This window comes from Phaenicophaeus curvirostris, chromosome 22, assembly GCF_032191515.1.
Source record: "Phaenicophaeus curvirostris isolate KB17595 chromosome 22, BPBGC_Pcur_1.0, whole genome shotgun sequence".
In the NCBI taxonomy this organism is placed as follows: Eukaryota; Metazoa; Chordata; class Aves; order Cuculiformes; family Cuculidae; genus Phaenicophaeus; species Phaenicophaeus curvirostris.
In genome coordinates this window covers 4,297,837-4,325,787 of record NC_091413.1, presented here as the reverse complement: position 1 = coordinate 4,325,787, position 27,951 = coordinate 4,297,837, and the positions used below count along the sequence as shown (strand labels likewise).

At 43.0% G+C, this 27,951-nt stretch overlaps 4 protein-coding genes across 9 annotated transcripts in view; 1 reads left to right on the top strand and 3 right to left on the bottom strand.

Moving 5' to 3' along the window:
- Positions 1-4,027, bottom strand: part of UBE4B (ubiquitination factor E4B) — a 37,139-nt gene extending 33,112 nt beyond the window's left edge. The window contains exon 1 of one of the 2 annotated variants that reach the window (XM_069874673.1): positions 3,778-4,027. In XM_069874673.1, the coding sequence (XP_069730774.1) occupies positions 3,778-3,801 (24 nt within the window). In that variant the 5' untranslated portion in view covers positions 3,802-4,027. The remainder of the gene's footprint in view (positions 1-3,777) is intronic. The other variant, XM_069874674.1, reaches the window with a different exon arrangement.
- Positions 4,028-6,361: 2,334 nt separating this feature from the next.
- RBP7 (retinol binding protein 7) lies at positions 6,362-8,715 on the bottom strand. The gene is made up of 4 exons (XM_069874721.1): positions 8,558-8,715; positions 7,242-7,420; positions 6,913-7,014; positions 6,362-6,613 (listed from the first exon to the last, which is right to left on the bottom strand). Exons 1-4 carry the CDS (start codon positions 8,628-8,630, stop codon positions 6,563-6,565), a joined length of 405 nt encoding a protein of 134 aa, XP_069730822.1. The 5' UTR covers positions 8,631-8,715; the 3' UTR covers positions 6,362-6,562.
- On the top strand, positions 8,482-27,861 carry LZIC (leucine zipper and CTNNBIP1 domain containing). Of its 5 annotated transcripts, XM_069874717.1 has the most exons (9): positions 8,524-8,543; positions 14,336-14,443; positions 18,527-18,670; positions 19,405-19,540; positions 20,356-20,454; positions 21,128-21,223; positions 22,997-23,078; positions 24,284-24,346; positions 27,592-27,858. In XM_069874717.1, exons 3-8 carry the CDS (start codon positions 18,570-18,572, stop codon positions 24,340-24,342), a joined length of 573 nt encoding a protein of 190 aa, XP_069730818.1. In that variant the 5' UTR covers positions 8,524-8,543; positions 14,336-14,443; positions 18,527-18,569; the 3' UTR covers positions 24,343-24,346; positions 27,592-27,858. The 5 variants fall into 5 exon arrangements, with proteins under 5 accessions (XP_069730820.1, XP_069730819.1, XP_069730818.1 ...); XM_069874719.1 differs by lacking the exon at positions 22,997-23,078 and having other exon boundaries at positions 8,482-8,543; positions 27,592-27,861; XM_069874715.1 differs by lacking the exon at positions 27,592-27,858 and having other exon boundaries at positions 8,528-8,543; positions 24,284-24,686.
- On the bottom strand, positions 12,246-15,967 carry NMNAT1 (nicotinamide nucleotide adenylyltransferase 1). The gene is made up of 4 exons (XM_069874707.1): positions 15,776-15,967; positions 15,153-15,336; positions 14,093-14,238; positions 12,246-13,000 (listed from the first exon to the last, which is right to left on the bottom strand). Exons 1-4 carry the CDS (start codon positions 15,894-15,896, stop codon positions 12,600-12,602), a joined length of 852 nt encoding a protein of 283 aa, XP_069730808.1. The 5' UTR covers positions 15,897-15,967; the 3' UTR covers positions 12,246-12,599.
- Positions 27,862-27,951: the final 90 nt, after the last annotated feature.

Genomic DNA, 27,951 nt, shown 5'->3' with positions numbered 1-27,951 from the left:
ATGTGAGGAGTAAGAGGCAACAGGCATTAATCAATATATTTATCAATTTATTCTCAAAGCCAGTCAAGCCTTGATTACTCAAACAAGGTCACATCCTTCACAAGGTATGATTTGCACAAAACCTCTCTCTGTAATCTTCCAGGTCCAAGCAGAGGCCACGCGTGCCGCTCAGCGCTCCTTCACCTTCCAGCATGAGGCACAAAAGAGGCCTCAACCACAACAATATTTAGGTTAGAATTGTGGGATTCAGTGACTTGTTCTCATTTTGGACTGAATGACTCTCTGAGTTACCATGAGGAAACACATAGCTGGAGTTCTTCCCTGTTTTCTTAGGAAAATTTAAGGTTCCTCAATAATTCCCAATGTTTGATTTCAGCAATAAGTACTTGCCATAGTGACAAATGTAAAGCTGTTACGTATCATTGTATTACCCAACAGTGACAAGTTCATACAAATTACTACACAGGCCATGGAACAAACACCCATGCCCCTCACAGACCACAGCTCCATAACATACAGGTTAAAAGGGTAATTAAAAAAAAAAAAATCTAATTGGCTGAACGGAAAAGGCTCATTGATTTTTAACTAATACAGTTCCCGCTGGACACATCTGGACTGCATCTTTGAATAGCAGTTTTCAGACAGATACTTTAGATCTTACTGACCTCTTAAAAGCTTTTTGCCGGACACACTACAACAAACAATGCACAAATAGCATCCTGTCAAAGACAGTTAACTGATAATTTGATTTTGCAGCAGATCAATAAGGATCCAACTAGAAGGACTGGTCCCTCAAGCTCATACACTTCCAGTTAAAGAAAAGCTCTCTACCAACACCGGGTTTAGTGGCACATGCTTAGTGAGACTCTAAGGAAATTCTTCAATATAGCATAATTGTAGAAGAGTTCCAAACCTGTACAATAAAGGGTAATTTGAATGGATTCTTTTACTCATCAGAACATATTAAATTGGTTTAAGGAACACTTCATTTTCTGGCAACACTGGTCATGTTCTACACTCAGAAAGCACAACTCAAAAAAACATATAAATGTTCGGAGAGCCTAATTCACATGATTCCTTACCACTTTGCGCCACATTTGGCTTGATTCTGCTTTTTATCCCATGCAGTCTCTATCCTCATGCTGTGCTATCTATCACCCATGCTAAAATTCACACAGTGAAAGAATTTTCTTTACTCCTCTCCTAAAGATTCCAGAACTGTCTGCAGTGTCAACTTCTAGTGCTTTACCAAAGTAAACACTGAGAAAATTTCAGAGAGCAAAACTGCTGATAGCAGTGGAAAACATATCCTTGAAGCAAAAATATATCCTATATTCCCAAAGCCATTATCAATTATATATCTCTCTTCTTTTCCTGTTACAATCTATATGTTATACTTAATTATAGTTCTATATAAGAACATAATCTAATCAATAGGAGGCTTGTAATTAATTTCAACTTTATTTAAGTGTTTTTTCACCTGCAGTCACAGCCAGATAAGAAGTCTGATTCAGACAGAAGTCACACAACATATTCTGGAAGGCTATTTTTCCATACAATCCACCTCTGATGCAGGGTCCACTGCACCAAGTCATTGTGAAGTGGGGATGGGAGGAATATGAAAATAGACTTGGCTGTGACTTTTCAATGAGAGGTCCATTAACAATAAAAAGTGACAGCATGACTCTCTTAAAATGAAGAAATTTGCCTCAAGCAATCATCCAAAGTCCAGTCAACTTTGGTTCTAGCTGAACTGTACTAGAAAGACATGGAAAGACACGAGTCATTTGAGACAAACATTTTGGCAGAAAAGGTAGATGAGTCCCTACTGGAGAACTTATTTTCTGCAGTCTCCGTTCCACAATGCAGTGTTTTGATGATGTCAGTAATTTGCTGAAGCAGGGACACAAACACGCTCACACAGGTCAAATAATTCTGAAATTAATCATAAAACACCTCATCATCAGATGCAACTTAACCATCAGGAGAACTGCATGTAAACAAAGTACTCATGAAATACACCTATAAAATTTGTGATCTCTTTTCAAAGCAGAAATTACAACACCAGCATCCTAGCCCAAGATGGGAATTGTACTCCTTTTCTCAACACTTCCATGTAGTACAAGGAGTTAAGTAAACAGCATGAAGTATTTCCTCCTAGTCCTGCTGTGGCACAGTCAGACTGCTAAATCATGCCGTACCGTGCAATCACAAACACCTTGACTTTTTGGGATACAAATCCAAGTGACATCCGCAGCCACCTTGCTCTCCAACGCTGCCACAAGGTTTGGCACAGAACAAAAACATTTTCTTTCCATCCACCCTGGCGTGCAGCAATGAGCCTACACTGCAGCTGGTCCACTACAACACATGACTTGCTGTGCATTTGAACACAAAAACGTTATTTTAAGAAAATAAAGGAATAGCTGAAGTTGTACATGATTTGGGCGTTAATCTGGGAAACTCCATGTATCTTATACATGACAGAATCCATTTGAGTCCTCCGAAGAAAGAGCAACCAGTTTGCATTATTCCATGTCAGATGCTTGTCAATCACAGGATGACACCTATGACTCATGTCAAAGAACAAGAGGTTGAATTTAAAGTAGATCAGAGGAGTCAAAGGAAAACTGGCAAGCCTGTTTGAAATCACTGCAAGAAGAAGCTACATTAAGCATAAGACCACACACCTCCCTCTTCTCATCAAGGAAGAAAGATTTTAAGTGTCTTCCTATGTTAAAAAGTAGGGTTTGTTTTAAATCTTGCACAGAAAACGTACAGAACACCTCGTGTTGAACACAGAGAGGGAAGATTCAGAATTGCAGAATCACAGAATGGTTTGGGTTGGAAGGGACCATGAAGGTCATCCAGTCCAATCCCCCCGCAGGGAAGCAGAGACATCTTCAACTAGATCAGGTTGCTCAGAGCCCTGTCCAACCTGACCTGCAATGTTTCCAAGGATGGGGCAGCCACCACCTCTCTGGGCAACTTCTGCCAGTGCCTCACCACCCTCAGCAGAAAAAGTTTCTTCGTAATACCTAGTCTAAACCTCTCCTCTTTTAATTTACAACCATAACTCCTTGTTGTATCACTAAAGACCCTACTAAAAACGTTTTCTTCATCTTTCTTACAAGCCCCCTTAGGTATCCTCAGAGTCTTCTCCGAGCTGAGCAAGCCCAACCCTCTCTTCACAGATGAAGTGTTCCAGCCTTTTGACCATTTTTGTGGCCTCCTCTGGACCTGCTCCTGGCAGACACGAGCAAAGAGCAAACAGAGAGAGGCAAACCTGCCCCACAGAGCGAATGTGGGTGCAGGGCTGGGCAGTGTGGAGAAGGAAGGCACATGGGGAGCAAGCAGGGCACCTCAGGAACCCCCCTCCCACCTGCCAGCTTCACCTTGGAGTTGGGAAAGGGCTGGGGGCGAGGAGGGAAAAGGGGGACGGGGGCGAGGAGGGAAAAGGGGGACGGGGGCGAGGAAGGAAAAGGGGGACGGGGGCGAGGAAGGAAAAGGGGGACGGGGGCGAGGAGGGAAAAGGGGGACGGGGGCGAGGAGGGAAAAGGGGGACGGGGGCGAGGAGGGAAAAGGGGGACGGGGGCGAGGAGGGAAAAGGGGGACGGGGGCGAGGAAGGAAAAGGGGGACGGGGGCGAGGAGGGAAAAGGGGGACGGGGGCGAGGAGGGAAAAGGGGGACGGGGGCGAGGAGGGAAAAGGGGACGGGGGCGAGGAGGGAAAGGACCGGTGAGGGTCCAGCCCCGCTGCCCCCAGCCCCCCCACTCGCCTCATCCGCGCTCAGCTCCTCCATCGCCTTCCTCTTAATGGTGAAGGGCGGGCGGGCGCTCCCCTCCGCCCCGCAGACGCCGTGCGGTCGCCTCCGCGCCCCGGGGCGCCTCAGAGGGGCATCCCCGCGCCGGTGTGACCCGCGGCCGCCGCTGCGCCCCGGCCCTGCCCCGCGCTGAGATTATTCATCAAAACAAGAGGGCGGCGGCCGCCATCTTGGGGCGGGGTCACGTGAGCCCGCGCGCCGCCGCGCCGCGAGCACGGCACGCGCCGCGCCGGCCAATGGGAGCGCGGAGGGGAGGGGCGGGCTGCGCGCGCGAGAGGGAGGGAGCCATGGCAACGGGGGCGGGGCTAGAGGGGGCGGGGCCGGGGAGAGGGAGAGGGAGAGGGAGAGGAGAGGAGAGGAGAGGAGAGGAGAGGAGAGGAGAGGAGAGGAGAGGAGAGGAGAGGAGAGGAGAGGAGAGGAGAGGAGAGGAGAGGAGAGGAGAGGAGAGGAGAGGAGAGGAGAGGAGAGGAGAGGAGAGGAGAGGAGAGGAGAGGAGAGGAGAAGGAGGGGAAAGGAGGGAGAAGGAGGGGAAAGGGGAGAAAGAGAGAAGGGAGAAGAGAGAGAAGGAGAGAAGGAAGAGGAGGAAGAGGAGGGAGGGGGGTAGAAGAGGGGAAATTGAGAGGGAGAGTAGGGAGAAGGGGAAGAGGGAGAGGGAGGGGGAGAAGAGGGAGAGGTGGGAGAGGGGAGGAAGGAGAGGAGAGAGGGGGAGAAGAAGAGGAGAGGAAGAGGGAGAAGAGGGGAGAGGAAGATGGAGAGGAGAGGAAGATGAGAGGGGAGAGGAGAGGAAGAGGGAGAGGAAGAGGGAGAAGAGGGGAGAGGAAGATGGAGAGGAGAGGAAGAGGGAAAAGAGAGGAGAGGAAGAGGGAGAGGGAGGGGGAGAAGAGGGAGAGGAGAGGAAGAGGGAGAGGAAGATGGAGAGGAGAGGAAGATGGAGGGGAGAGGAAGATGGAGGGGAGAGGAGGGAGGGAAGAGGAGAGGAGGAGGGAGAGGAAGAGGGAGAGGAGAGGAAGAGGGAGAGGAGAGGAAGATGGAGAGGAGAGAGAGGGATGGGAGGGAGAGGAAGGAGAAGAGGGGAAAGGCAAAGGGAGTTGGAGAGAAGGGGAGAGGGAGAGGAGGGCGAAGGGGAAGAGGGAGAGGGAGGGGAAGAAGAGGGAGAAAGGAGGGAGAGGTGGGAGAGGGAAGAAGGAGAGGAGAGGGGGAGAGGAAGATGGAGAGGAGGGGAAGATGGAGAGGAGGGGAAGATGGAGAGGAGAGGAAGAGGGAGAGGAGAGGAAAAAGGAGAGTAGAGGAGGAGAGAGAGGGAGGGGAGGGAGAGGAAGGAGAAGAGGGGAAAGGCAAAGGGAGTTGGAGAGAAGGGAGAGGGAGAGGAGGGAGAAGAGACGAAGGAGATGGAAAAGGGAGAGGGAGAGGAAGGGAGAGGAGAGAGTGGGAGAGAGGAGGTAGAGGGAGAAGGAGAGGTAGAGGGACAAGGAGACGAAGAGGGGAAACGAAGAGGGAGGGAGAGAGAGGGGAAAGAGAGGAGGGAGACAGAGGAAGAAGAGGGAGAGAGACCCTCGCCCGCAGGTGCGAGCAGCCCCCAGGTCCGGACATTGGTGTCTGGGCTGGGGTTAGGCTGCTGCAGTCTGGTCTGTGCCCGCTGCACAAATCTATCACACAGACCCACTTTTATTGCTTCTTATGCATATCATATTGGCGTGCATGGTTTAAAAGCGGTGGGGCTTGAGAGTACCTGAAATATTTAACACCTAAAATCCCGCTGTTAGGAACGGCTACAGTTTAAACTAGGATGCAAACGTTCCAGAGGTGCCATCTAGTGGAGCAGCGAGGTCTGGGTGGCTGTTGCTGATGTGACAGAGCAGGTTTGCCGCATGAGTTTTTATGTTGGAATAACACAGTAACAGGGTGGGGTTTGTTTTTTCAAATAAATGAAAACTCTCAGCTCCAGAAGGAAGACACTGTCAGCAACCATACAACAAAACCCAGGCATTTTACTTCTGGTCCTCCAAATTTCATAGAATCGTAGAATAACCAGGTTGGAAGAGACCCACTGGATCACCGAGTCCAACCATTCCTATCAAACACTAAACCATTGTGTTCACTCTATGTGCTTAAAGGATTCAATTATTTTGCAGACTGGAACCTACGTGGATAACTCAGAGCTATCTTCATCCTTCTGGGATTTGATCACTGGCTGGTTTCCTCTGCTAAGCTGAAGGTAATTATTCCGAGAACAACACAACTATGGCACAATGTAGGACTTTACATTACACAAAGATACAAGCAAGTGGATTTAATTACTAGTCTACATCTTAAAGAGGAGTGTTTTGACTAATAAATCTGTATCCTATGCTATTTGCTTCCGTTGTTACCTTCACTTCTCTACCACTCTTCTCCCTGTTTGGTTTGATGTTGGCGTGCTCCTTTAAAATTGGCAGGTTTTGTTGATTTGAGTTAGACTGTACAGACCGAAGCCATATCACTTACACTTTGCATTTGTTCCCCTTCTCCCCTTCCAAAAACACATTCAGAAGTCAAGAGCTTAAGACCTGTTTGGGTTTGGGCATTTATTAGCAAAAATCAGATCTTTAACACTGGCAACAGCAGATTTATTTCCTGAGCCAGAAACACCAGACCATTTAGGTGAACAGGTAGAAGGAATCAGTTCTTGTCTCTACAGCCATGGGGATGCAGAGTCTCTCCATGTATACAGCTGTCTCTCCATGGAGGAACCAGTGCACGTTCAAGCTCTCTTGAAGACCTGCTTACATATTTGATTCTCACAGCGAAGCTCCTACCAAAAAAAAAAAGACTATATATTAAATGCTGCTTCTAAAAATGAACATACATCCTTTGCTATGACTACTGACCACCACTGAGCTACCATGCTGATAAGTTATACTTAATATTCTGAGTTTAACTATAAAATATAGTAAAACAATTAAGTTGTTCCAGCTAAACTGAAATCAAAGCAGAATGTGCCCCCTTTATGCCATCCATTACAAACACTGCAGAGCTAGATTACTTATGTCCACCACAATATAGATCTTATTTTTGACACAGATAGAATTACTAGAAATCTGAAGTAAATACCAGGTGGAGGTCATCTCCTTCAAGCCAGTGAGTCCAGCCCCTGTTCTTCTTCTCTCCAGTCTGGACACAGACAAGTTTGTCATTGTCCCAGGTGACTAGGCTCTGTGGCAGAAGAAACAAAGAAAGCATTTCTGTAGCTCTTTGTCTCAGTTTACAATATACTCATCGGCAATGTCCTTTTTTCCTGGATAAAAGTGGACCTAAATACTAATCCCGAGGCGAAGTGAAACTCATCTGTAACTCAGGCTCCTCTCTCTGTGTTGCACTACAAATACTATTTGGCATCTTAACTTTGTCATGGCCTCTTCATTTTATATATTCAGTCTTACCTTGCATTTTCTGTTATCCAGGCCTTTATTATCTTCTTCAAACTCTTCTCCAATTTTGAACTGAAGTGAATAATCTCTGAATGTGCTGGTGGTGTGGATAGAAAATGAGTCACCATCTTGTTTGATCACTTTCTGAGGCTTCAGCATTTTCGCTATCTTGCGTGTTGCAAAGTCAATACCTTGGACAGGAGGTAAAAAAAGAGTCAGAATTGTATTTATCACCAACCATTGTGACGGCCAGGACTTATCTTTATTACTACCAGAAGCATTTCTTAGGTAGTTTGACCTTACTGCTATGCAAGATCATTGTTGGATTGGGGGGGGTGGGGTGGATAAATGTTTGTTACACAGATCAGGTCACGTTCTTGCACACTTTCCTCTTTCCACACCAGTTTACTCAATTGTTGCACAATTCCCTGTGCAAGATTTTTAAGACTTTGAGCCTGAAGAGTAGTTTGGGGAGTAGGGAAAGTGTCCGTTCCCCCCCTACATATAAGCTTGGTCTCAGACTTATCAGCTGATTACCTAGAGAGAATAGTTAATGCCTGTCTCATTCTTTGTCGGAGGAAAAGCATTACATGACTTAAGAAAGCTTTGTACCCTATACTCTAAGTAGGATAAGATGAAGGGCACACCTAAAATGTATTTCTCAGGCTTGTTTACACAAATCAAAAAGGGAGAAAGGGGTGGGAGAGGCAGGGGGAAGAGAGAACAGCACACAAGGCTACATGCTGTCAGTACATAATAGCTTTGTGCAAGAAAGCTAATGAAGTACTGAGAACTTCCTTAGTTCCCCATTAAAGCATCCTGAATCTCTATAAAAGATCTTAGCAAGGTAAGATATTCACTTCAAGCACTCCAGAAAAGGGGCAGAGAGATTTATCAACAAGTCACAGTAATAAGAGAAATAGTTTGTCATCTGCTGAAAGGTAAATCACACTAAACCCAACAGGTACCTGGGAGTGGCATGTACCTAAGCTCTTTTTTTTACTTAAAATTTAGTTCACCCTAGACAATGGGTTCTGTAAGTTTGTGCTCAAAAGCAAGAGAGATTGAGTGGTCAGGGCAAACTCTTCCTTGTCTCTGATGCAAGTGACACAAAAAAATCTAGAAATTCCTGAACGCTGCAAAGACACTTGGGTGACAGGCTAAAGTGTAGTTAGTGCTGTCTGATTATCAGTAAACAAAGATCATTCCATTCTTTTTCAGGGAAAAAATCTTCAGCGATATCTAGGGTTTAGAAGAACGCAGACCGATAAAATTCAGGAGGACCCTTACGGAGGAAGAGAAGAATAGAATCAGGTATTTTCACCTACCTAAGGCCACCATATAACCTTCAAAGTTGTCACTGCTGATAAGGTTCCAGGTTCCACTGAAATCCACAGGCATTGCCAAACTGTGGAAAGAGGATAAAGCCAACCCCTGACCAAAAATGAGAAATAAAGAAGCAGTTCCCCAGACAGGCCTTATATAAGGAAGCCTGGGGGTGGGATTCCATCCTAGAGCCTCTCTGATGGAGGGGAAGGGTACAATTGTAGAGCCAATAGGCGAGAGGTTATTTGTGGATCAGCTTCAGCTGCATTGGAGGGAAAAGTTCACAGTTTCTGAAATCTTTGTGTGGAGCAAATGTTAATAGCCCAAGAGGGGAAACCAATCATTTGCAAAGTAATAGAATCATAGAATGCTTTGGGTTGAAAGGCATCTTTATAGGTCAAAGTCACGTGTATGTTTTGAGCATTAGCTTAATCCAACATTGTAAGTGGTTATAAGGAGCAGCACAGTAGAGGCTACATTAAAAGAGTAACACAAAAGTGATGGGCAAGGGAAATCTGAACTGTGTAGCCCCCATAATAAAAAAGGAATTTGGCATTCTGCATGCTAAATAGGAATCTCACCTATAGCTACTCAATTGATCTGCTACTGACTTGGGTTAGGTGGAATAAAAAGATAATATTTTGCAGAGAAAATTGAGTTTCCCTGAACTTTGGCTACATTTTTCGAGCTGACAGTTTGACCTATATGACTCACAGACTCATGCAAGTAGGAAATTAGGACGTCAAAGCTTATTTCCTGTTTGCAGATGGGTATTGTTCTCTAACCTATACTGATCTAGGAATGGCCCAGAGAAATGCAAATTAATGTTTCCCTTGGACTCAAATAGTAACATTTCACCCATAATTTGTTCTTACAAAGTTATGGTAGTAAAGCACTGTTGCAATACTGCTGACCCTTCCAAGAGAAGTCAGTACTTGGATAAGTCCTGTGTGAAAGCCTGGATATAACTTTTAAATTGAAATATAAGATTACACAGATTGTCTGGGGTGTGGTGCTTCTGTCTGTAAATCAGTACTTAATCTCAAACCAAGATCTATAAAGGGTACTCGGGTTACTATTTCAGCCAAAGAATTGCCTGTGGAACTTCTTGTAAGAGCTGCTGAGCGCCCTGGTCACGTCCTATGATGGTTCATTTCTTTCTCCCTTACAGACTCCGGATTTTCTTTTTGTGGAATGATTTTTTTTTCCATTTTCATCTCAATTGCTGTATGGCACTGAGCATCTAACACATTTCATTAAGAGTGCGGCCTTATTACAGAAACAGAGAAGTGGTCCCTGCTGCTGTTGCAGTATTTATAAAATATGTTGAATCTGAATTACATGTGTGGCATAAGCACCCTCTGTTCTCTTGATAGAGCAAAACCAAATGCAGGGATGTCAAGAAAAAGCCTCACTTTCCTTTGTAGAGCATCTGTGAATGCATTTTAACTCTTTTATAATGAAGTTCCATGAGCTGCATTAGTCACAAACCTTACATTTTCAACTATATAGATTCTCTTTCACATCTAGTCCGCTCTTGAAAGTTACACCTGTGTAATATTTTTGACTATACCACATCACTGGTTGTGATGCTGACATTTATACTTGATTGAAACAGTAGATTGTCAGTGTGTGGTTACTCCTAGTGTTGTAACTGGCAGGTTTCTGGATCCCACTGGTAAAACAAAAAAATCCATATTCAGCAGTCAGTGTAATTTGTGCACAATATTCTATTTTTGAATAGACAAAAATGTACTGACATCATTCTACCTACTTAAAAATCATGCAGTCATCAGACATCAGATTTGGTTAATAACAGGATGACTAAAATCAGCATATTACATGCAATTTGTTTTATTGAAAGGCCCATCACACATGCCTACATTAAAACCCAGTGAAATGTAAATGTTTGAAGACCAAAGCTTTATAAAACCACCCCGCTGAATTTGCAGTTTCTCTAGAATTACACAAAGTGCACCAATACACACCAGCATCATTATTTATAACAAACCTAGGCTTAAACTAGAGTTTTACTCTGAAACGTGACCACAGAAATAGGGTGCTTTCTCACTAGAAGGATCTGCTCTGTTTATTCAGAAGCACACTGGTTGACTTGAGTGCTGAAAATCAATCTTTCTTGCTTTCTATTCTTGTCAATCTTAAAGACAGACAGCAAGAGAAGCAAAAAGTAGAACTTGCCCATTCCTACGACCATCAATAGCAGCTATGCCCAAGCAGTAACAGCAGTTTGATTGCTAAGGTGGCACAGAGGCATAAATTATCTTTGTACCTGCATCAGTGTTAATGATAAATGAACCCAACCTCATTATCAAAGGGCAGTGTAAGCTCGCTTGCGTTCTAGGGCAAAAATATGGCAGACTGAGCATATTTCATGCAGGAATTGCCAAGGAAAAACTCTCTGAATCCTTGATGCTTCTTTTTGTCGCAGAGCAGTTACAGATGCACATTTAAGTTGTGACTTGATTTGATTACACTCATCTCCTTGCAGATTCTCTGTAGACAGCTGCCGTTACAGGCTGGAGCTAGCAGAACACAGATGTTCCAGCGTATGGCGATTGTAGAATTTCACGTGGGCCTCCAAGTTTGCATGCCTGATGCCAGTTCCCCTGCAGGTTACAGGTTTTCCTGCTAGTATCTCAACTCCCTGCTATGTTTTATGTGAGCCTTGCAGGCCCATGGGCCACCCATGATGTTCTGTGTTTGGCTTCTGGCTTCCAGATTCCCCCTAGGCTCGTGGGAAATCTCCATCTCAGCTCTTTGGGGATCCCCTGCCCAGGGAAGGAGGATGACAGGTTGTCACCATTATGATCCATAGTTCTAGACTTGCCCAACAGCATCCAGGCTTCCTGCCCTGAAAGTCTCAGGTTCTGCTGGATTTGTTGAACTAGAAAATGTGATCAGAGTCATCTTAGAGAGATCGTATGAAAAAGCTGCTGACTTATTAGGCATTGTCTTGGAAATGTTGACATTTTTAATAAGGCACATAATCCAAACAAAAACGGGATAACAGCAAATAAAGGGAGGTAGAATTCTATGACCACGACATTCACAGTGCCTCTATTGTTTATATTCCTGTAATACTGACAATATACTGTTAGATTCAAAACTGGATTTCTAGCAAAGAAAAACATTTCACTTATGTACAGTTGTAATATCCTACCATTTCTTCTCAACTCCAGTTCCAGAAAGCAATTCTGGCTACATGCATTTGGCTCAAAAGTAGAGGCTCATTTATTATTTGAAATAAAGGGAAAATTGTCTTGAGAATCAATGCTATGATAATATTATTAGTTTCTATTTATTAAATGAATGACTGTAAACCAGTTTCTGAAGCAGGTCTGTCCTTCCATGAGAAACAGCACTGAGCTTAACGTACAGCTCTGGAAATACGAATGGAAAAGGAAAGCACAAAGCATTTCTGGGAGCAAATTGCACAACACCAGATAAACACACTGCGTATTTGAAAGGCAGGCAGCTCAAAGCATGGTATATCTAGCACCACTTCAGCCAGGAGTAAATTTTTCCCTCCCAGGATAAAGCTAAATAATTTCTTCGAGGTGCACCTCATGATAGCATGTTTTTTAAAAATGAGTTATATAAATTTATTATGACTAAGTGATACATTTTGAAATGAATGGTTTGGTCTGTTAAGACCCAGAAAGTTCTTAAAAATATGTGTGTTAGTATTTTATAAATAACAGTCAGAGCAGTGTGAGAGAAACCTAATCAAACATGTTCATTTGTTTTCTGTTAATTTGTAATTCTCCTATTCAAGTGTGAATTCTAGTTCACCGTGCTGCGTTTTTAAAATGTTTCAAGGTGAAAATCTTATTATTGGATTTAAAAAAGATTGTGCAGGTCCAATTACTGAGTGCACAACAACCTCAACTACATCTATACTGAAGCCACAGTATTTAATTAAAACAAACCCAAACAAAAACTCCAACCCCTCAAAACCGTGTTTTCCTGTACCGATCTGTTCCTTTTTTCACAGCAGAGAGTATGTTAGTTGTGTAGTGCCTGTTAGTTCTTGGAATCGCTTGCATTTTTCTGTAAGGGAGCCAGGACAACCCCAGCATTCCTATCTTCACTCTCTGGACTATACAGATTATGTTTTTCTATGTATGCTCGAACGACATCAGGCACGAGGTAACGAATGCTCTGGCCCCTCCGCAGTGCTCTCCTGATCTTAGTGGAGGAAATGTCATTTGTGATCCATTCTTCCACAAGGTGAATGTTATTCTTATGTCTCCACAAAACATCAGATTCATAGATGAATTTCTGAACGCTGTTTCCAACCCTGCTGATGCATACAAGGCCATGGTTTTCCACAATTTCAGCAATGTCCTCTGACTTCCACAGATTGGGGATCCCAAAAGATTCTAGGATGTCACTTCCACAAAGCAGTTTAACCTGTGGGACACCTTAAAAAGAAAAATTAAGTGAGAAATTTGGCTTGGTTTAGGCCACCAGATTTTAGCTAACTTGATGGTGACATTTAATTTCTGTATTTTTCAATACAGGATTTTTCAGAGAAAAAAAAAGTTTATGGGAGTCCTTTCATTCAAAACGACTGGAAAATAAATTCTAAGCTTATTTAGCCTTGGGGTAACAGGGTGCAGAGAAGATTATGTGAAAGGAAGAGAAAATATGACCTAAAATAACCACAGACTGTCTGACCTGTCTTCAGGGGACTTTCTTCCACACGATATTTTACAGGGAAGCTAGAGAAGCAGGCAGACAGAAAACACCTTAAAGTAATGGAAGCAAAACTGAGTGGCCTACAGATTTGCAGCTTCCAGTAACATCATAGGCTGGTAGGAATGTAAAACATCTGTCAATACAACACGAAAAAAAGTCTTCCTGATGCTGTTGGTCTTTTCTTTGAATACATGTACTTGAAAACACTATCAGTAACACAGTAGAATTTGGAAAGGTTCAAGGGAAGAAGTCAGGCAGAAATCAAGATTTGCTAATATAAACAATTAAGATGGTTATTGTGCAAGGCCACTCAAATTCTTTGTGAATACACATCTTGTGCATGTCAAGCTAAAGAACTAAAATTAAGATCTAAAACCAATAAGCAAAATAAATGCTACCTAAAACTACAAAGCCAAGCTGCATCTGTTGTATGAAGTTTTAAATTACAGCTTAAAATGGTCTTGTACGTGGATACATTCTGAATTTCAGGACTCGAGACTGTCCCTTCTCCAGCAACTTATAATATGATCCAAAATTCTCAGCTTAACTACAGTTTGGCAGAGTTCTGCAGGTAACGTGTGTAGCTCAAACCTGTTTCAGTTCAGATTTCTATTACCTTGAGTATTTTTCACGTTCTATGTTTTCACCCTTCCAGTCATCTTGTAACAAAGCCTAGTGCTTCATGCTCTACGACCTAAGGGAATTAACTTAGTGAAATCACAACAAAGAACTAGTATCCAGAAAAGTTACTCAGCAGTGGAATTCCCTCAGAATAGCAAGTATTGTTAAGCATTTAATTTGCAAACAGACTTAACTTTTTATATCTGGACTCTGATTTTTCTTTTTAACGGGGTCGTGCCTGTTTGGTTCCTGTTTCCTCTTCCGTCCTGGCTTTGTTAAAGGTAAAGCATTCTGCAGACTATTAGTGGGAGCAGGAGATAAAAGCTTTTGATGATGGTACCTGCAAAACAGATGTATTTTAGCTATTTTAAAGATGCAGGAGAATACAGAGAAGAGTGTGACCTACTAAATTATCTTTTCGCCCCTTCTTCCTGCAGTACTTTCAGAGACAATCCGTCCAAGAACAGATCTGCTGGGACAGGGACTTGTGAGAGCTGGCTCCTAAGACAGTCAAAGTGCAAAGATTTCAAAGCAACAACTACAAGGTTGGTTTGTTTCCTTTTTAATAAGAATTCATTTTAAAAAGAACCTCAGGGAAGTAGCTCTGAAAAAACAGTCAAACTTAAGAAAAAGATACCCCTTCAGACAATACTCATGCCAGCCCTTAATACACAAATGGGCAGCAGAGCACAATCAGAATTGAATGGGAGAAGCTTCTGTAGCACAGGTCTGTGCTATTCTAGTCTCTTCTCCTTCCTCAAGAATTGAGTAAAGCCTGAGGAGCAGTATATCTTAAAAACTGCTTACAGACCCATTATTGGTATGTTTCAGACTAATGGTGCAATTATTAATTTACAATGCTCATATAAATACTACTTCTGACTTCATTAAGTCTGTCCATATGATTTGGGGTCACCCTATTATTCTAACTGGTTAGAACTAACACCAATGGGTATAAACTGGAGAGGGGCAGATTTAGACTAGACATAAGGAGAAATTTCTTCACGATGAGAGTGGTGAGGACCTGACTCAGATTGCCCAGAGCAGTGGTGGCTGCCCCATCCCTGAAGGTGTTTAAGGCCAGGTTGGATGGGCCTTGGGCAGCCTGATCCAGTGGGAGGTGTCCCTGCCCATCACATGGGTTGGAACCAGATCATCTTTAAAGTCCCTTCCAACCCAAAATATTCTATGATTCTATGATTCCTTATCCCTTTATAGGTTCTTGAGACTTTTTAGGGTTTGGCTGAAGAATACCTTAAAACTTTTAGTGTTTCCAACCACTCACTCTGGCTGCTTTCCCAATCATCAACTTCCACCCAATCTGAGTCTTTTGTAGCTAGTTTGGCCATAGTTACTCGGTGATTTGCACTGATCAGACCTTTCTTCTTATACGCATCACCTACTGGTGAAATTATTCCTTTGATTACTTTGTATTTTCCTGTAGAAAAAACACATGACACAAGAACATGGAAAGCGGTTAAGCAGATGTTACTTCCACTGTACTGTATTTAGAACCATTATTTGCTGCAATCCCTAAGAACACCAATGCCAACTCTGATGGAAAAGTACGGTATACTTATGCTATTGTGCTGGGCTGCACCATGAAAGATATATTTGAAAGATCTATTTCTATAAAGAAAAACTATAAAACTCATGCTTTAGCTCATTAAAATTGCATGTATTGTATTATATCTCTTGTATGTGGCCTACATGATTTTGCATGATACATACACACATACTAGCTTCAATATCTAATCGGTATTTCCATAAATACTTGCCACTGTCAAACAGGCATTCGTACGCACTAAATATTCACCTTAGCACTGAAGTGTCTTAGTTATCAGAGCTGTTCTGAATGACATAAATTACCACCCTACCTGTTTCGTGAAGGTAATCTTTAGCCAGCTCAAACAGCCTTAGATGCATGTTGGTGATGGGATTGAAGGACCCACAGGCCAGCAGGACTACTTCAGTCTTGTCAGGACCCTCCACAGCCATTCCTTGCAGCTACAGAGCCAAGCAGAGAATGCTGGTGCTGGTTAGCAGCCACTACAGGAAAAGATAAGACTAAGAAATAGTTATTCCTGCTTATTTGTGCTCCAACTCTCTCAGCCTGTCCTTGTATGGGAGATGCTCCAGCCCTCAGATCATCTTTGTAGCCTCCTCTGAACCCATTCCAACAGCTCCATCTCCTTCTTATGTTGAGGATTCCAGAATGGGCAGGAGGATGGGCCATTCTCCTGCTGTTGCTGTTTGTGAGATGTCTGAGACACCTATGTTAATCACTGAACAGTCTACCATTGTTTCTACAGCAACATTATTGTCTCCAAAAAATCCCACAAGGTCAACCTCACATTCTGACTCCTTTACAAAAGAAGCTGAGTGATGTTTGAAGCTGCCACAGTGGTGAGATATCATCACAGTTAAACCCTGTAACATCTACTATGTACCATCATCAAACAGCCCTTGAACAAAAGGAAGTCTTGCAATACATTTTGCAAGTATTCATTCTTTGTTGTGCTTTCAAGAGTTTCACAAACTTCTAAAATATTCTTTGTGACTGCAGAGTAGTTCAGCAGTTGAAGGGTCTGGTGTTACTTGGAATGCAGGGACACCAACCTGAAGAGTTACTATGGGAACAGGCAAGGAAAGGAGTTGGATTTGCTTTTGTAACGCATAAAGCCCTGCTTTCTAAAGAAAATGATTCATGCTGCAAATTTGAAAAGGGTTGATTTTCACCTGTTTTTTTAAAAAAAGCAAGGGCAAAAATAACATAAAATTTTAAGGTGAAAATATATTGTGCCTTTTCTGGAGTTATACAAATGTCCTTTTTCAGGCTGCTAGCTAATTTTAGTCTTCAGAAAACAGGCAACTGTTGCATCATAAGCTCACCTTGTAGCACATCTGCGGAGAAATTGAGAGTATATATATAATTTAACAGCTTGCACATACTCTTGGTCTCCTAATTTACATCAAGATCCTCTGTCTAGTGCTGTTTTCATAAAAAAACCCTGCATGGCTGACAGGGAGAGTGGAAGAAATGACAAAAAGAGATCATCACATGATTGTCTTTGCTGTTATGTGGTCCTTACAACCCATTCAGAGCTGGGATGGAACGATTGTATGGAGTGATTTTCCTACAACCCTAACTTTGTGCAAAGCTGGGGCATGTCCCATATGAGGACAGGCTGAGAGAGTTGGGGCTGTTCAGCCTGGAGAAGAAAAGGCTCCGAGGAGACCTTAGAGTGACCTTCCAGTAGCTGAAGGGGCTCTAGGTAACCTGGGGAGGGACTGTTCACAAAGGCTTGTGGTGACAGGAGTGGGGGTAAGGGGTATGAACTGGAGAGGGGCAGATTTAGACTGGACATAAGGAGGAATTTCTTCACAATGAGGGTGGGGAGGCCCTGGCCCAGGTTGCCCAGAGCAGGGGTGGCTGCCCCATCCCTGGAGGTGTCCAAGGCCAGGCTGGATGGGGCTTGCAGTGACCTGATGCAGTGGGAGGTGTCCCTGCCCATGGCAGGGGGGGAACTGGATGGGCTTTGAGTTCCCTTCCAACCCAACCCAACCCAACCCAACCCATCCCATAGCTCCAGGGCTCCGCGGTCACCCCCCGCCCCGCTCTCCCCCCGCTCTCTCCCCTCTCTCACCGCTGTCCGGTTGCGGGCGGGGCCGGAAGCGGCGCGGGGGGCGGATCCGGCTGCGGCCCCGGCCCCGCTCCGCCCGCCGCGCCGGCACCGGGTGAGCCTGCGGGGGCGGGGACAGGCCTGGGCGCCGCGCCGGACCCCCGGAGCGCCCCCTTGGCCCGCCCCCAGGCCCCCTTTCCCCGCTTCTCCTAGTCCCCCTTGTCCTCCCTTCTCACCCCCTTGTCCCCCTCTTCTCGCTCCCCCTTGTCCCCCTCTTCTCGCTCCCCCTTGTCCCCCTCTTCTCGCCCCCTTGTCCCCTCTTCTCACTCCCCCTCGTTCCCCTCATCTCGTGCCCCTTGTCCCTCCTTCTCTCCCCCCGGCCCCTCTTCTGGCCCCCCTATTCCCCCCTTTTCACCCCTTGTCCCTCCCTATCATCCCCTTCTGGCCTCCTCCCCCCTTCTTGCCCCCCCTAGCTCCCCATTTTCACCCCTTCTCATCCCCCCTTGTCCCCCTCTTCTTGCCCCTCCTTGTCCCCCTCTTCTTGCCCCTCCTTGTCTCCCTCTTCTTGCCCCTCCTTGTCTCCCTCTTCTTGCCCCTCCTTGTCCCCCTATTCTTGCTCCCCCTTGCCCCTCTCTACTTGCCCTCCATTCCCCCCTTCTCAGAGTTATGGAATCTTAGAATCACAGAATGGTTTGGGTTGGAAGGGACCTCAAAGCCCATCCAGTCCCACCCCTGCCATGGGCAGGGACACCTCCCACTGCATCAGGTTGCTCAAAGCCCCATCCACCCTGGCCTTGGACACCTCCAGGGATGGGGCAGCCACCACTGCTCTGGGCAGCCTGCGTCAGGGCCTCCCTTCACTCATACTGGATCCCTGCATGTCCCCTGCAGGCACCTCCACAGGTTCCCATTAGGCATCCCATGATCGCTGCATGATCTTACTGACACTTGGAGGCTTTTAAAATAAGTTGTTGATGCATAACAATGCAGTGTTCTTTCTTCTAGGAGTGTCATGTAACAACTTAAACGTTTTGTGTGAAGACAGAAAATGGCTTCAAGAGGAACAACAGAGACTGGTAAACTAAAGCAAAACCTTGAGGAGCAGCTAGACAGGTTAATGCAGCAGCTTCAGGATCTGGAGGAATGCAGGTAATAAAATCAGATGCTTTCTTCTTGAACAGGAGTATTTTTCTTAGGTGGCTGGCAGAAGGAAGTGCTACCTTTAAAAAATCTTAGGGGCTTTTATTTTGTGTTTCGGTGTGTTTTGTATTTTTTAAATTAGGTAGGATGTTTGTGTTAGGTAGTAAAAATTATTTTTTAAAAAACTGCTGCTCTGGATGCAGCCCAGGACACGGTTGGTTTCTGAGCTGTGAGCACACATTGCCAGCTCAATCACATCACCCCCACGCTGTACTGAAACTGGGGATTGACCCAACCCAGGTGTAGGACCTTGCACTTTGCCTTGTTGAACCTCACGAGGTTCTCACAGCCCCACTTCTCCAGCCTTTCCAGGTCCCTCTGGATGACATCCCATCCTTCTGGTGTGATTTGTTTGATATGATTTTGTGTGAGTTTTTTAGTGGTCTAATAAATTTTGGGATAGACACAATTACCAAAGAAAAGGTGGATTTTTTTTCCTGTTTCAGTACTTGCACCTGAACACCCAGTGTGGTTTTAGATGCTTTCTCTGAGTATAGTTCTGTCCAAGCAGGGCATATTTTTTTCATGAACGATTGTAGGGTTTGTAGATCTGTTCTTTTAATTGTGCAAGGTTTAGGCAGCAGGTTCATTCATTCCTGAATAACTTGATGGGGTTTGGGTGAGGAGATGGGTTTCTCAAGTTTAATCCCATGAATTAATGTATCCTGTTGGATCCTCTTTAGAGAGGAGCTGGATGCAGATGAGTATGAAGAAACCAAAAAAGAAACTCTAGAACAGCTGAGTGAGATCAATGACTCCCTGAAGAAGATTATGTCTGGAGATATGACTTTGGTGGATGAGCTCAGTGGGATGCAACTGGTAAGGGTGATGTGTTACTAAATTAGCTCATGTTCTGCTTGGACTCAATGAAGTGCAAAATAGATACAAGTGGTTAAATACAATTTTTAAACAGGCACGTGTGAAAGCTACATCTATGTAGCTAATGCTACAGATTTCCTGTGCTTTTATTGGTTTGTATTTCAGATTAATACCAGTCCAAAGGAAAGGGCTGTAGGAGTGACTGCATAACTTCTTTTATTGAATTGATCATATTTTATGCTGACTTCAAACTTTGGATCTATTTTCCCTCTTTTCAAATGTTTAATTAGAGCGTGTTTTTGTTTCTTCTGAGCCCTACATTGTAGGGTTTTGTTTCCAGAGGGATCGTGATTTGTCCAAAAATAACTGTGATGAGATGTAATCATACTAGTTTTGGTACTCTGTAGAGGATTTTGAATAACAGTAGGAGATTTATCTCATTATTTACGTTCTGCTTACTCTTAGAAGAGCTATAACCATCAGTGTGGGCATAGGATATTAGCACATCCACTTGTGCTGTGCTAATATCAGGAAGATGTTGGAAATTACTAGAAACTAAGACCTGGACTGTAATGAAAACTTTCAGAGCTATTTCTCAGTGTAGCTGCGTGATGCAGTAGGTTTGTCAAGCCCTGCATAAAGGTCATATGTTTTTTTTCATCTCACTTTGATGGTTATGGAAAAGAAAATAAATATTTTTTTATCAAATGATGCTGAGGATACTGGTGATTCTTTCCAGCCTTCATTAATCTTGTCATGCAGCTATAGCTTGTGACTGATAATGCTTCTGGTCATTTCTGCTCTTTTCCTTGCAGGCAATACAAGCAGCCATCAGCCAAGCATTTAAAACTCCAGAAGTAATTAGAATGTTTGCAAAGAAACAACCGAGGCAATTGAGGACGAGGCTGGCAGAGGTAAAGGGTTCTCTTTTACTGTAAAAACTGTTTTTTTCAGCTAGCCTGATTTAAAGCTGTGACGACTGCAAGGAGAGCACCAAATGTATTAGAAACTTTGGCAGCAGCATCATAAAGAGATCAAGAAGTTCTCTTTCAAAGTTTCTTCAGTTGTAAATGTTCATCGAGGTAATTAGGACAATAATGTGTATTTCTTGAGTTATCTTCTATCTTGCTGCTTCAAAAAAATGTGATTAACAGATAGTGAACCGAGTATAATTGCAAACAGAAAATTGGAAGAATATGCATCTGTAACGGTTTTGAGGGCCTGGAGGGTGCACTCGATGTTTCAGAGATCTAGACTGAACTTGAGATTCAGATAAAGTGAAATTAAATGTGTTTTGTCCGTGTATCAGTGGTATATGTGAATCCCTAATTTTGAATTAATAGCAGTCTTTGATTGAAAGAGATTCAAATTTGGAGCTACCAAGAACGCCAAGGTTAGGTGCACAGAGTATTTGCAGAATAGTCAGAAGAACCTCACAGCTGTTATTGTAAATTGTGTTTAGCTCGATCCCATACTTCCACGAGTACCGTGCTCACTGATGAGAGTTTTAGGCTGGCACATGCTGTTGTGTTGAGAGCAGCTAATGGGAAGTTTATCTATTTTGATTTATTTCCCCTTGGTATACAGATGGACCGAGACTTAATGGTCGGGAAGTTGGGACGAGACCTCTACACGCAGCAGAAGCTGGAAATCCTGACTGCCCTCAGAAAACTTGGTGAGAAGGTAAGGAGTTGGTACAATAGATAGGTGAACACAAATTTCTGTTTCTGTATTGAAGAGAAATTTGAAATCATTAAACTAAGAAATTCCAACTTCAGTTTATGAGCAAATGGTAACATGTAGCTTTTGTAGTACAAAAATACCCTCCTGTTTTAATGCTTAGCTTTCTGAAGCAGTCGCTACTGAACGTATAACAGCAGTACTGTGCGTTTATATAAGGCTGTTTCTACTTCAAAATGCTTTCTTTGGTGGGTTGTATGAATAAATCACATATAAGCTGGTACAAGTTGATGATGTTCATAAAAGCTACAAAACAAGTAATTTACTGGCTAACTAGCACCTATCCACCTGGCAGGAACCATCCAAGCGTTTTGCCATGCATTGAGCTTTATTTACTTTGTTATTGGTGATCATAACCTGCCTTGGTGTAAGATAAATTGGAGAACTGGATAATAAACAGATTATTTCCCCACTGAGTGCGTCAGCAGCCGAGCAGTCCCTGTTTTGTGCCAGCAGAGGGAGGAAGAGAAGCTGTGCTTTTGTTTTGTTGATGGTGTATGAAGAAAACATGTTGCTGTGTAACTCTGTACTTAAACATGAGGGAACGTGAAGGAAAAGATTAAGTGCAGTGCTTAACGGAGCTGAATTCTAAGTAGATGGTATTAGCAGATGCTTTCCCTCGAAAGATTTTGATTGCTTGACTATCAGGAAAAGAAGTTATGGAAATAAGTTAAAAGGCTGCTTGAGATTGTGAACCAAATGCATAAAAAAGTCTAATCCTCCTGATGTGACTTCCTTGAATCGCTTCAGACAAGCCATGCTTTGACATAGCCTCTTTTTCCTTTAACGTGATCGGTAACCTACTTAACAGAGGAGCTTGTGGGATAGTAGTTTCACATCTGTTCTGAATGTGAAAAATGATGCTATTACTATTACATATTTTCTGCACAATACAGCAAAACATGAAGTAGTTAGGATCTTGCTTACAAAGCACAGCAAAGGCAGGTAACTAATACTTTTTCCCTCATTCCAACATAATTCTGAATGCCTATCCTTGATTTTTATATTTTTAATAAGCAAACTGACATACACACCGGACAGTTTGACGCACTCGTCCTTTAATAAGGATAAGTATCTGAGGCTACTTACATGAGCAAGTCTTAACCCAGAATATCTGGACCTTGCAATTGTAGGTTACTACTTCATTATTGTAAATATTTTATGGGCATCTGTCACGAGGCATCAGAGCACATAAATAAAGCAAAATGTATGCAGGCAAATGTCGCTTTAAAGGAAGAGAACTACTTCTAGGTCATTGACTCTTAATATGGTCAAAGCTGGTAGTGATTGCCTATTGTTTGCTCAGTAGACGACATGAAGTGAGCTTAGATCTGAGCTCGTTAATGTAATGACCACACAGTGAAGTAGTTCACATCCTTTGCATCATTTTGGTACAGAGGTACGGCATGACCTTTTCATCACAAATGATCATTGGAGGTCAGCTTGGAAACTAGTGGTGCCGGCCGAGATGTCTGAGGTTGCATACTATGTCCTTCCTGGGCTGATGCCACTGAGAAGAAAAACAGTGATAGGAGGAGTAGCTTGCATTTTAACTTTGGCTTTTAATATGTTAGATAACTCTGCCTCTTCAAAGCTGCAAATTTGACAGTCACTGTAAGCTGTTGTAGTTCATGTATGCCCGTGTAGATGATGCGGTGGTGGGAATATGCATAGTTAATGTACCGAGTTCACAGTTACGGCCTCTTTCTGATGTAGCTCACTCCAGATGACGAGCTGTTCTTGTCAGCAAATGCTGGCACAGCCCTGAGCCAGTTTGAGAAAGTATCCACCGACCTGGGTAAGTTTTCATTCTCATAACTTCCGATATCTTTGCCTCATTGAGCACTGATAAATAGAAATACTTGTGATTCCCCTATGAAAAACAAAATACGGACAGAAGGTTCATGCCATTACATTTTGATGCACGTTTTTCTGTTTTATTAACAATAAAACTCTGAAACAAATCTAGTGCTAAATGTCCATAAAATGCCGGGTGTTGCCCATAATGCTTGAATGGTCTGTCTCCATCAGAGGTACCACTCTACAGTTAAACACAGATATTTTTGCACTAATTACTCTCTTCAGGAGAGCCTTTTCCTCTGCTTAGTGCAGACAATTCAGCAAATATTAGCACATTGTCAAAATACAGCTTTAAAGTGCTCTTCTTGCCATGACTGTCATAACTGATCATATTGACAAGACCAAAAGTTCAGTTATAATAGGTGTTAAATAAGCACAGTGGTTCATCCTAGCGTTAGTTATGACTGCGATGAAAGAACTACAAATGGAAGGAATAAGCCAGCATATGTTGGGCTCCAAATAAACTGAGATCTACCTTTCAGTATTCTGCTTCCTGAAAGTGTAAGGGTACTTTGATAGAAGTAGTGCTGGAGCACCTCCCATATGAGGACAGGCTGAGGGAATTGACGTTGTTCAGCCTGGAGAAGGCTTCGAGGAGACCTTAGAGCGACCTTCTAGTACTTGAAGAGGCTACAAGAAAGCTGGGGAGGGACTGCTCACAAAGGCTTGTAGGGATAGGAGTGAGGGCAATGGGTATAAACTGGAGAGGGACAAATTTAGACTGGACATAAGGAGGAATTTCTTCACTGTGAGGGTGGGGAGACCCTGGAACAGGTTGCCCAGGGAGGTGGTGGCTGCCCCATCCCTGGAGGTGTTCGAGGCCGGGTTGGATGGGGCTTGGGCAGCCTGATCCAGTGGGAGGCGTCCCTGCCCATCGCAGGGATTGGAACTGGATGGTCTTTAAGGTCCTTCCAACCCAAACTATTCTATGATCCCGGCCAGACCCACTACAGCTTGGCTGGTTTCGGGGCTGCCAAGCCCGTATGTCTCCTTTTTTTTTTTTAAATTAGCTCAAGTGTTCTAGTTTTCAAGATGTCAGTTTGATTTCTTTTGATCTCAAATATTTTTCTTGATTTACATAGTATATAAGAAAACTTACAATTTCTGCTACTGCTTACTGGAAATATTTTTTTTCTCTTGTAGGGTCAGGAGACAAAGTCTTTGCTTTAGCAAGTTTCGAAGTAGAAAAGGCAAAACAATGAAGAGGTGCGTGAGGCTTGTGGCTCTCCAGTTATCAGCAGCATTGGACTTCTGTCATATTGCATTTGGTTTTTCTCTTTTTAACGTGTTGGAAAAAAACAAAGCAAAACAGAAAACCCAAACCTTAAACCTCTTGGGTTCTTAACCAGAAGATATGAAGCAAAACAGCCTTAAGTGCACTTTGGAACCTTGATATCTGTACCCCTCAGGAATACAAACTCTGAGGCTGAATGCTAAGTGGTACTCTAAAAACAAAAGCATGGTAGACTGTCTTTGGAAAGAATTGTTGACTTTAAACTTTTCTGATTGTGTATTTCTCTAACTATTAAAACGTAAGCTTTTTGCATGTGGTCGTAGCAAGCAGATCTTTTTCAGGAGTGAGTGGGTTTGGGGTAATTCTTCACCTTGCTCTCAAATTGTCTTAATATTTGTGTGGATTCCTGCCTAAGTTTATACTAGGCATGCATTGAAGCTTTGAAAAACTGACACAGTTTATTTAAAATGCCAACTTTCTACAAACTGTTTGCAGAAGAACCAAAATGAGACTGTGTGCTGATGGCTGCTTGTTCACTGCGCACATGAATGAGTTGCCATTGTGTCCTAACCTTGACTGACAAACAATGGAAGCCCTGTAGGGAGCCTTCTCGAGTAATTTAACCTCCTGTATTGAAATGACAGGGGATTGCTAGGAAATGGCAATAAGAAGCCCTTTCCGTGACCTCTTACTTTAGCCCTGGATATATAACTACGTGCTACCATTTCTTCCCATTATTTCTGAGACAGCATGGAATAGCTTGCAAGTAGGAACAAGTTTTAAAAGGAGTGGGAATAGCTCCCATTCTTTATCGGTGCCTGTGTGGCTTAATCTGTTTATCAGATGGTGGTGCTGGTCTGTGCCTCCATGGAGAAGTTACAATCCTGAATATTCTCAGGGTATAGGAGGATTTCAGATCTCATGGTGTTGAATTTTTAGCTCTGAGCATGGAAGAACTAGGACTCTAGATACAAGTTTAACTTCCTGATAAACGGTTTTGTGTCAGGAAAATATTAGGGATCTTGTTCCTAAAGTAATGGCTGCTCCACATTTTAATTCAGTCCTCGTTAGCATTTTGTCTGAGCTGGTTGCAAGCTGTTTATTTAAGTGATTTTCTTTCCATGAGTGTAGGAACGGAATACCAGAGTGGTTTATGCAAGCTTACCAGCAAAAGGCATTAAAAAGAGGTTAAACGGAGCTCTCTTCCTGTTTTGCTTCCCTGGGAGAGTGAGGAGGCCCTGGCCCAGGTTGCCCAGGGAAGTTGTGGCTACCCCATCCCTGGAGGTGTTCAAGGCCAGGTTGGATGGGGCTTGGAGCCCCTGATGCAGTGGGAGGTGTCCCTGCCCATAGCAGGGATTGGAACTGGATGAGCTTTGAGGTCCCTTCCAACCCAAACTATTCTATGGTTCTATGTACTAAAATGATGATACTGAATTATTTTAGAATTACTAATGGTTTTAAACCCAATTTTAACCCCAAATGTTGGGTAGATTCAATTGCAGTTCGTGGTAGCGTGGCTGGTTTTGGCAATAGTGGGGCTGGAACTGTGTTGGGCAGCAGTGCAGGTGACCCACTGCTTTGCGGAATCCTGTGTTTAATGGAGTAGAACACCTGTGTTTACCTGTTGTAGATGTATCTTAGGCTTTTATAGCTAGACGTGATCTTCTGTGAGAACTGCCTTTAATTTCACTGAGTGGAGTGGAAATAGTCTTACATTTAGGTAGCCTATTGCGATGTTAATCTTGGTGTCACTTAGAGACTATGTGGTTAGCATGGAATATAAATAGAAAATCAATATGATCAGTCATGATTTAGATTGCACTTATAGGGCATAAATACCCTATAAATAAGCAAGTTCATCTAATTGTAAAGTAGGGCTGGAGTAGAGTAAACAAGAAAATGTATGGTTTAAAATGTTTTGCTTTAATAGGCATCTTTTTGAAATCTAGTATTTTAGAAACAAAAGGATACAAACAACAATTTGTCTTTCACTGATGGAACGTTTTTCTCCTTTCTCTCTTTTTAAGAAGCTTTTATTTAGATGGGTTTTTTTGTCCATTATATTAGAAATATTTACTGTCTGGGGCACTATTATGTTCTCTGACAAAGGCTGATTGCAGCTTTATGGCTGAGAGCAGCTTATTAAAAGGCACTGTTAAACAGTCTAAAATTATTGGAAACAAAACAGTCCCTGGGGGCTGTCATTGCCTTCTTTTCCTATCTGCTTGTTACTGGTGCTAAGTAACTCTTCTCCCCCTTGCAGCCCCAACCTGCCTGCAGCATTTGTACGTAAATTAAATCTCTCAGCAACTCTTTTTCCTTGTAGTTTGAGAGGTGTACGTTTCCAGAAGAAACATTTTTTATTGATTTGTAAATATTTCAGGGTTTTTAAAATTTTTTTTGTACTGTAGGCAGTTAAACAACCTCTTAAATTCATCCTGAACTAAATATCTTTTTATCGTAATGTTCCTTCTGCTCTTGGAAAGATCTCTTGTCATTTAGATGGGCAAGGATGCAATTGAGGTCAAGGACCTCCCTTCCCCAAAGCTGTGAAAGGTTGGAAAGCAAAGCCCAAACCCAGAGGCTCGATGTGTTCTGCAGAATGCCCCGGCTGTACGTGTAGTTTATCAAGGAAGCTGTTGCTGATATGAAGCTATTCATACGTTAACCCTAGAAGACAGTTATTTAAGTAACCTACTTGGAGTGGATAGATTAATTTTAGAGGCAGAGTAAATTAATTCGTCAGCTGCGCTAGAGATTTTGTCTAAAATGGGACGTACCTCCAGCAGTATCTCAATTGTTTCTACAGGGAGCTGGGAAAAAGTCTATAATCTATTTATTATTATAACCCCTTTTCTCAAATAAAGACTGATAAAAAAACCCAACTCCTAAATGAAAGCATGGTTTTGTCATTTAACATCCAAGCTTGTGATGTTTGAGTTCCATCCTTGGTTCAGTGTGAGACCCAGGCAGATCACTTGTTCTCTCCACACTCCTGGAGTAAAATACAGATTATAATACTTGAATATCGAGTCCTGTGAAGTTGTTATTGATCAGAGATGGCTTTGAAGATTAAAAGTGCTTTGCTTTTTGTTTATCATTTTACTTCTGAATAAGAATTGTCAAGTACAGTAGCTCTAAATGCATCGGCAAAGTTGCCCAAAGTTCTTTTTTGGCCAGATATAACCTCCCTTTTTTTAATGTTCTTTCTCTATAGGGTGAATCTAGTGATTGTACTGACCTGAAAGAAAAGCTGTTAGAGAGAAAATTGAAGCTTCAAATGCTCTGTCTCTTTCTTCTGTCTTTGTCTCCTTGGATTATTTCCCTTCTTTGATCTTCAATGGGAAAATAGCAAGATGTCTTTGTCTGAACAGGAAAAATACAAGATTTCTTAAGAGATCTTTTAGTTCATCGTGTTACCTTGCCTGTTACAATCAAATTCATTTTGATAGAGAACTCTGTACTAATGATACCCTGACCGGGCATGGAAGGCTGGTCATTAGTGGCTGAAATGGCAGGCAAATGAAAATATAACCATTTGGTTTCATTCCCAGTATGGCCATTCCCTTCCTGTGGA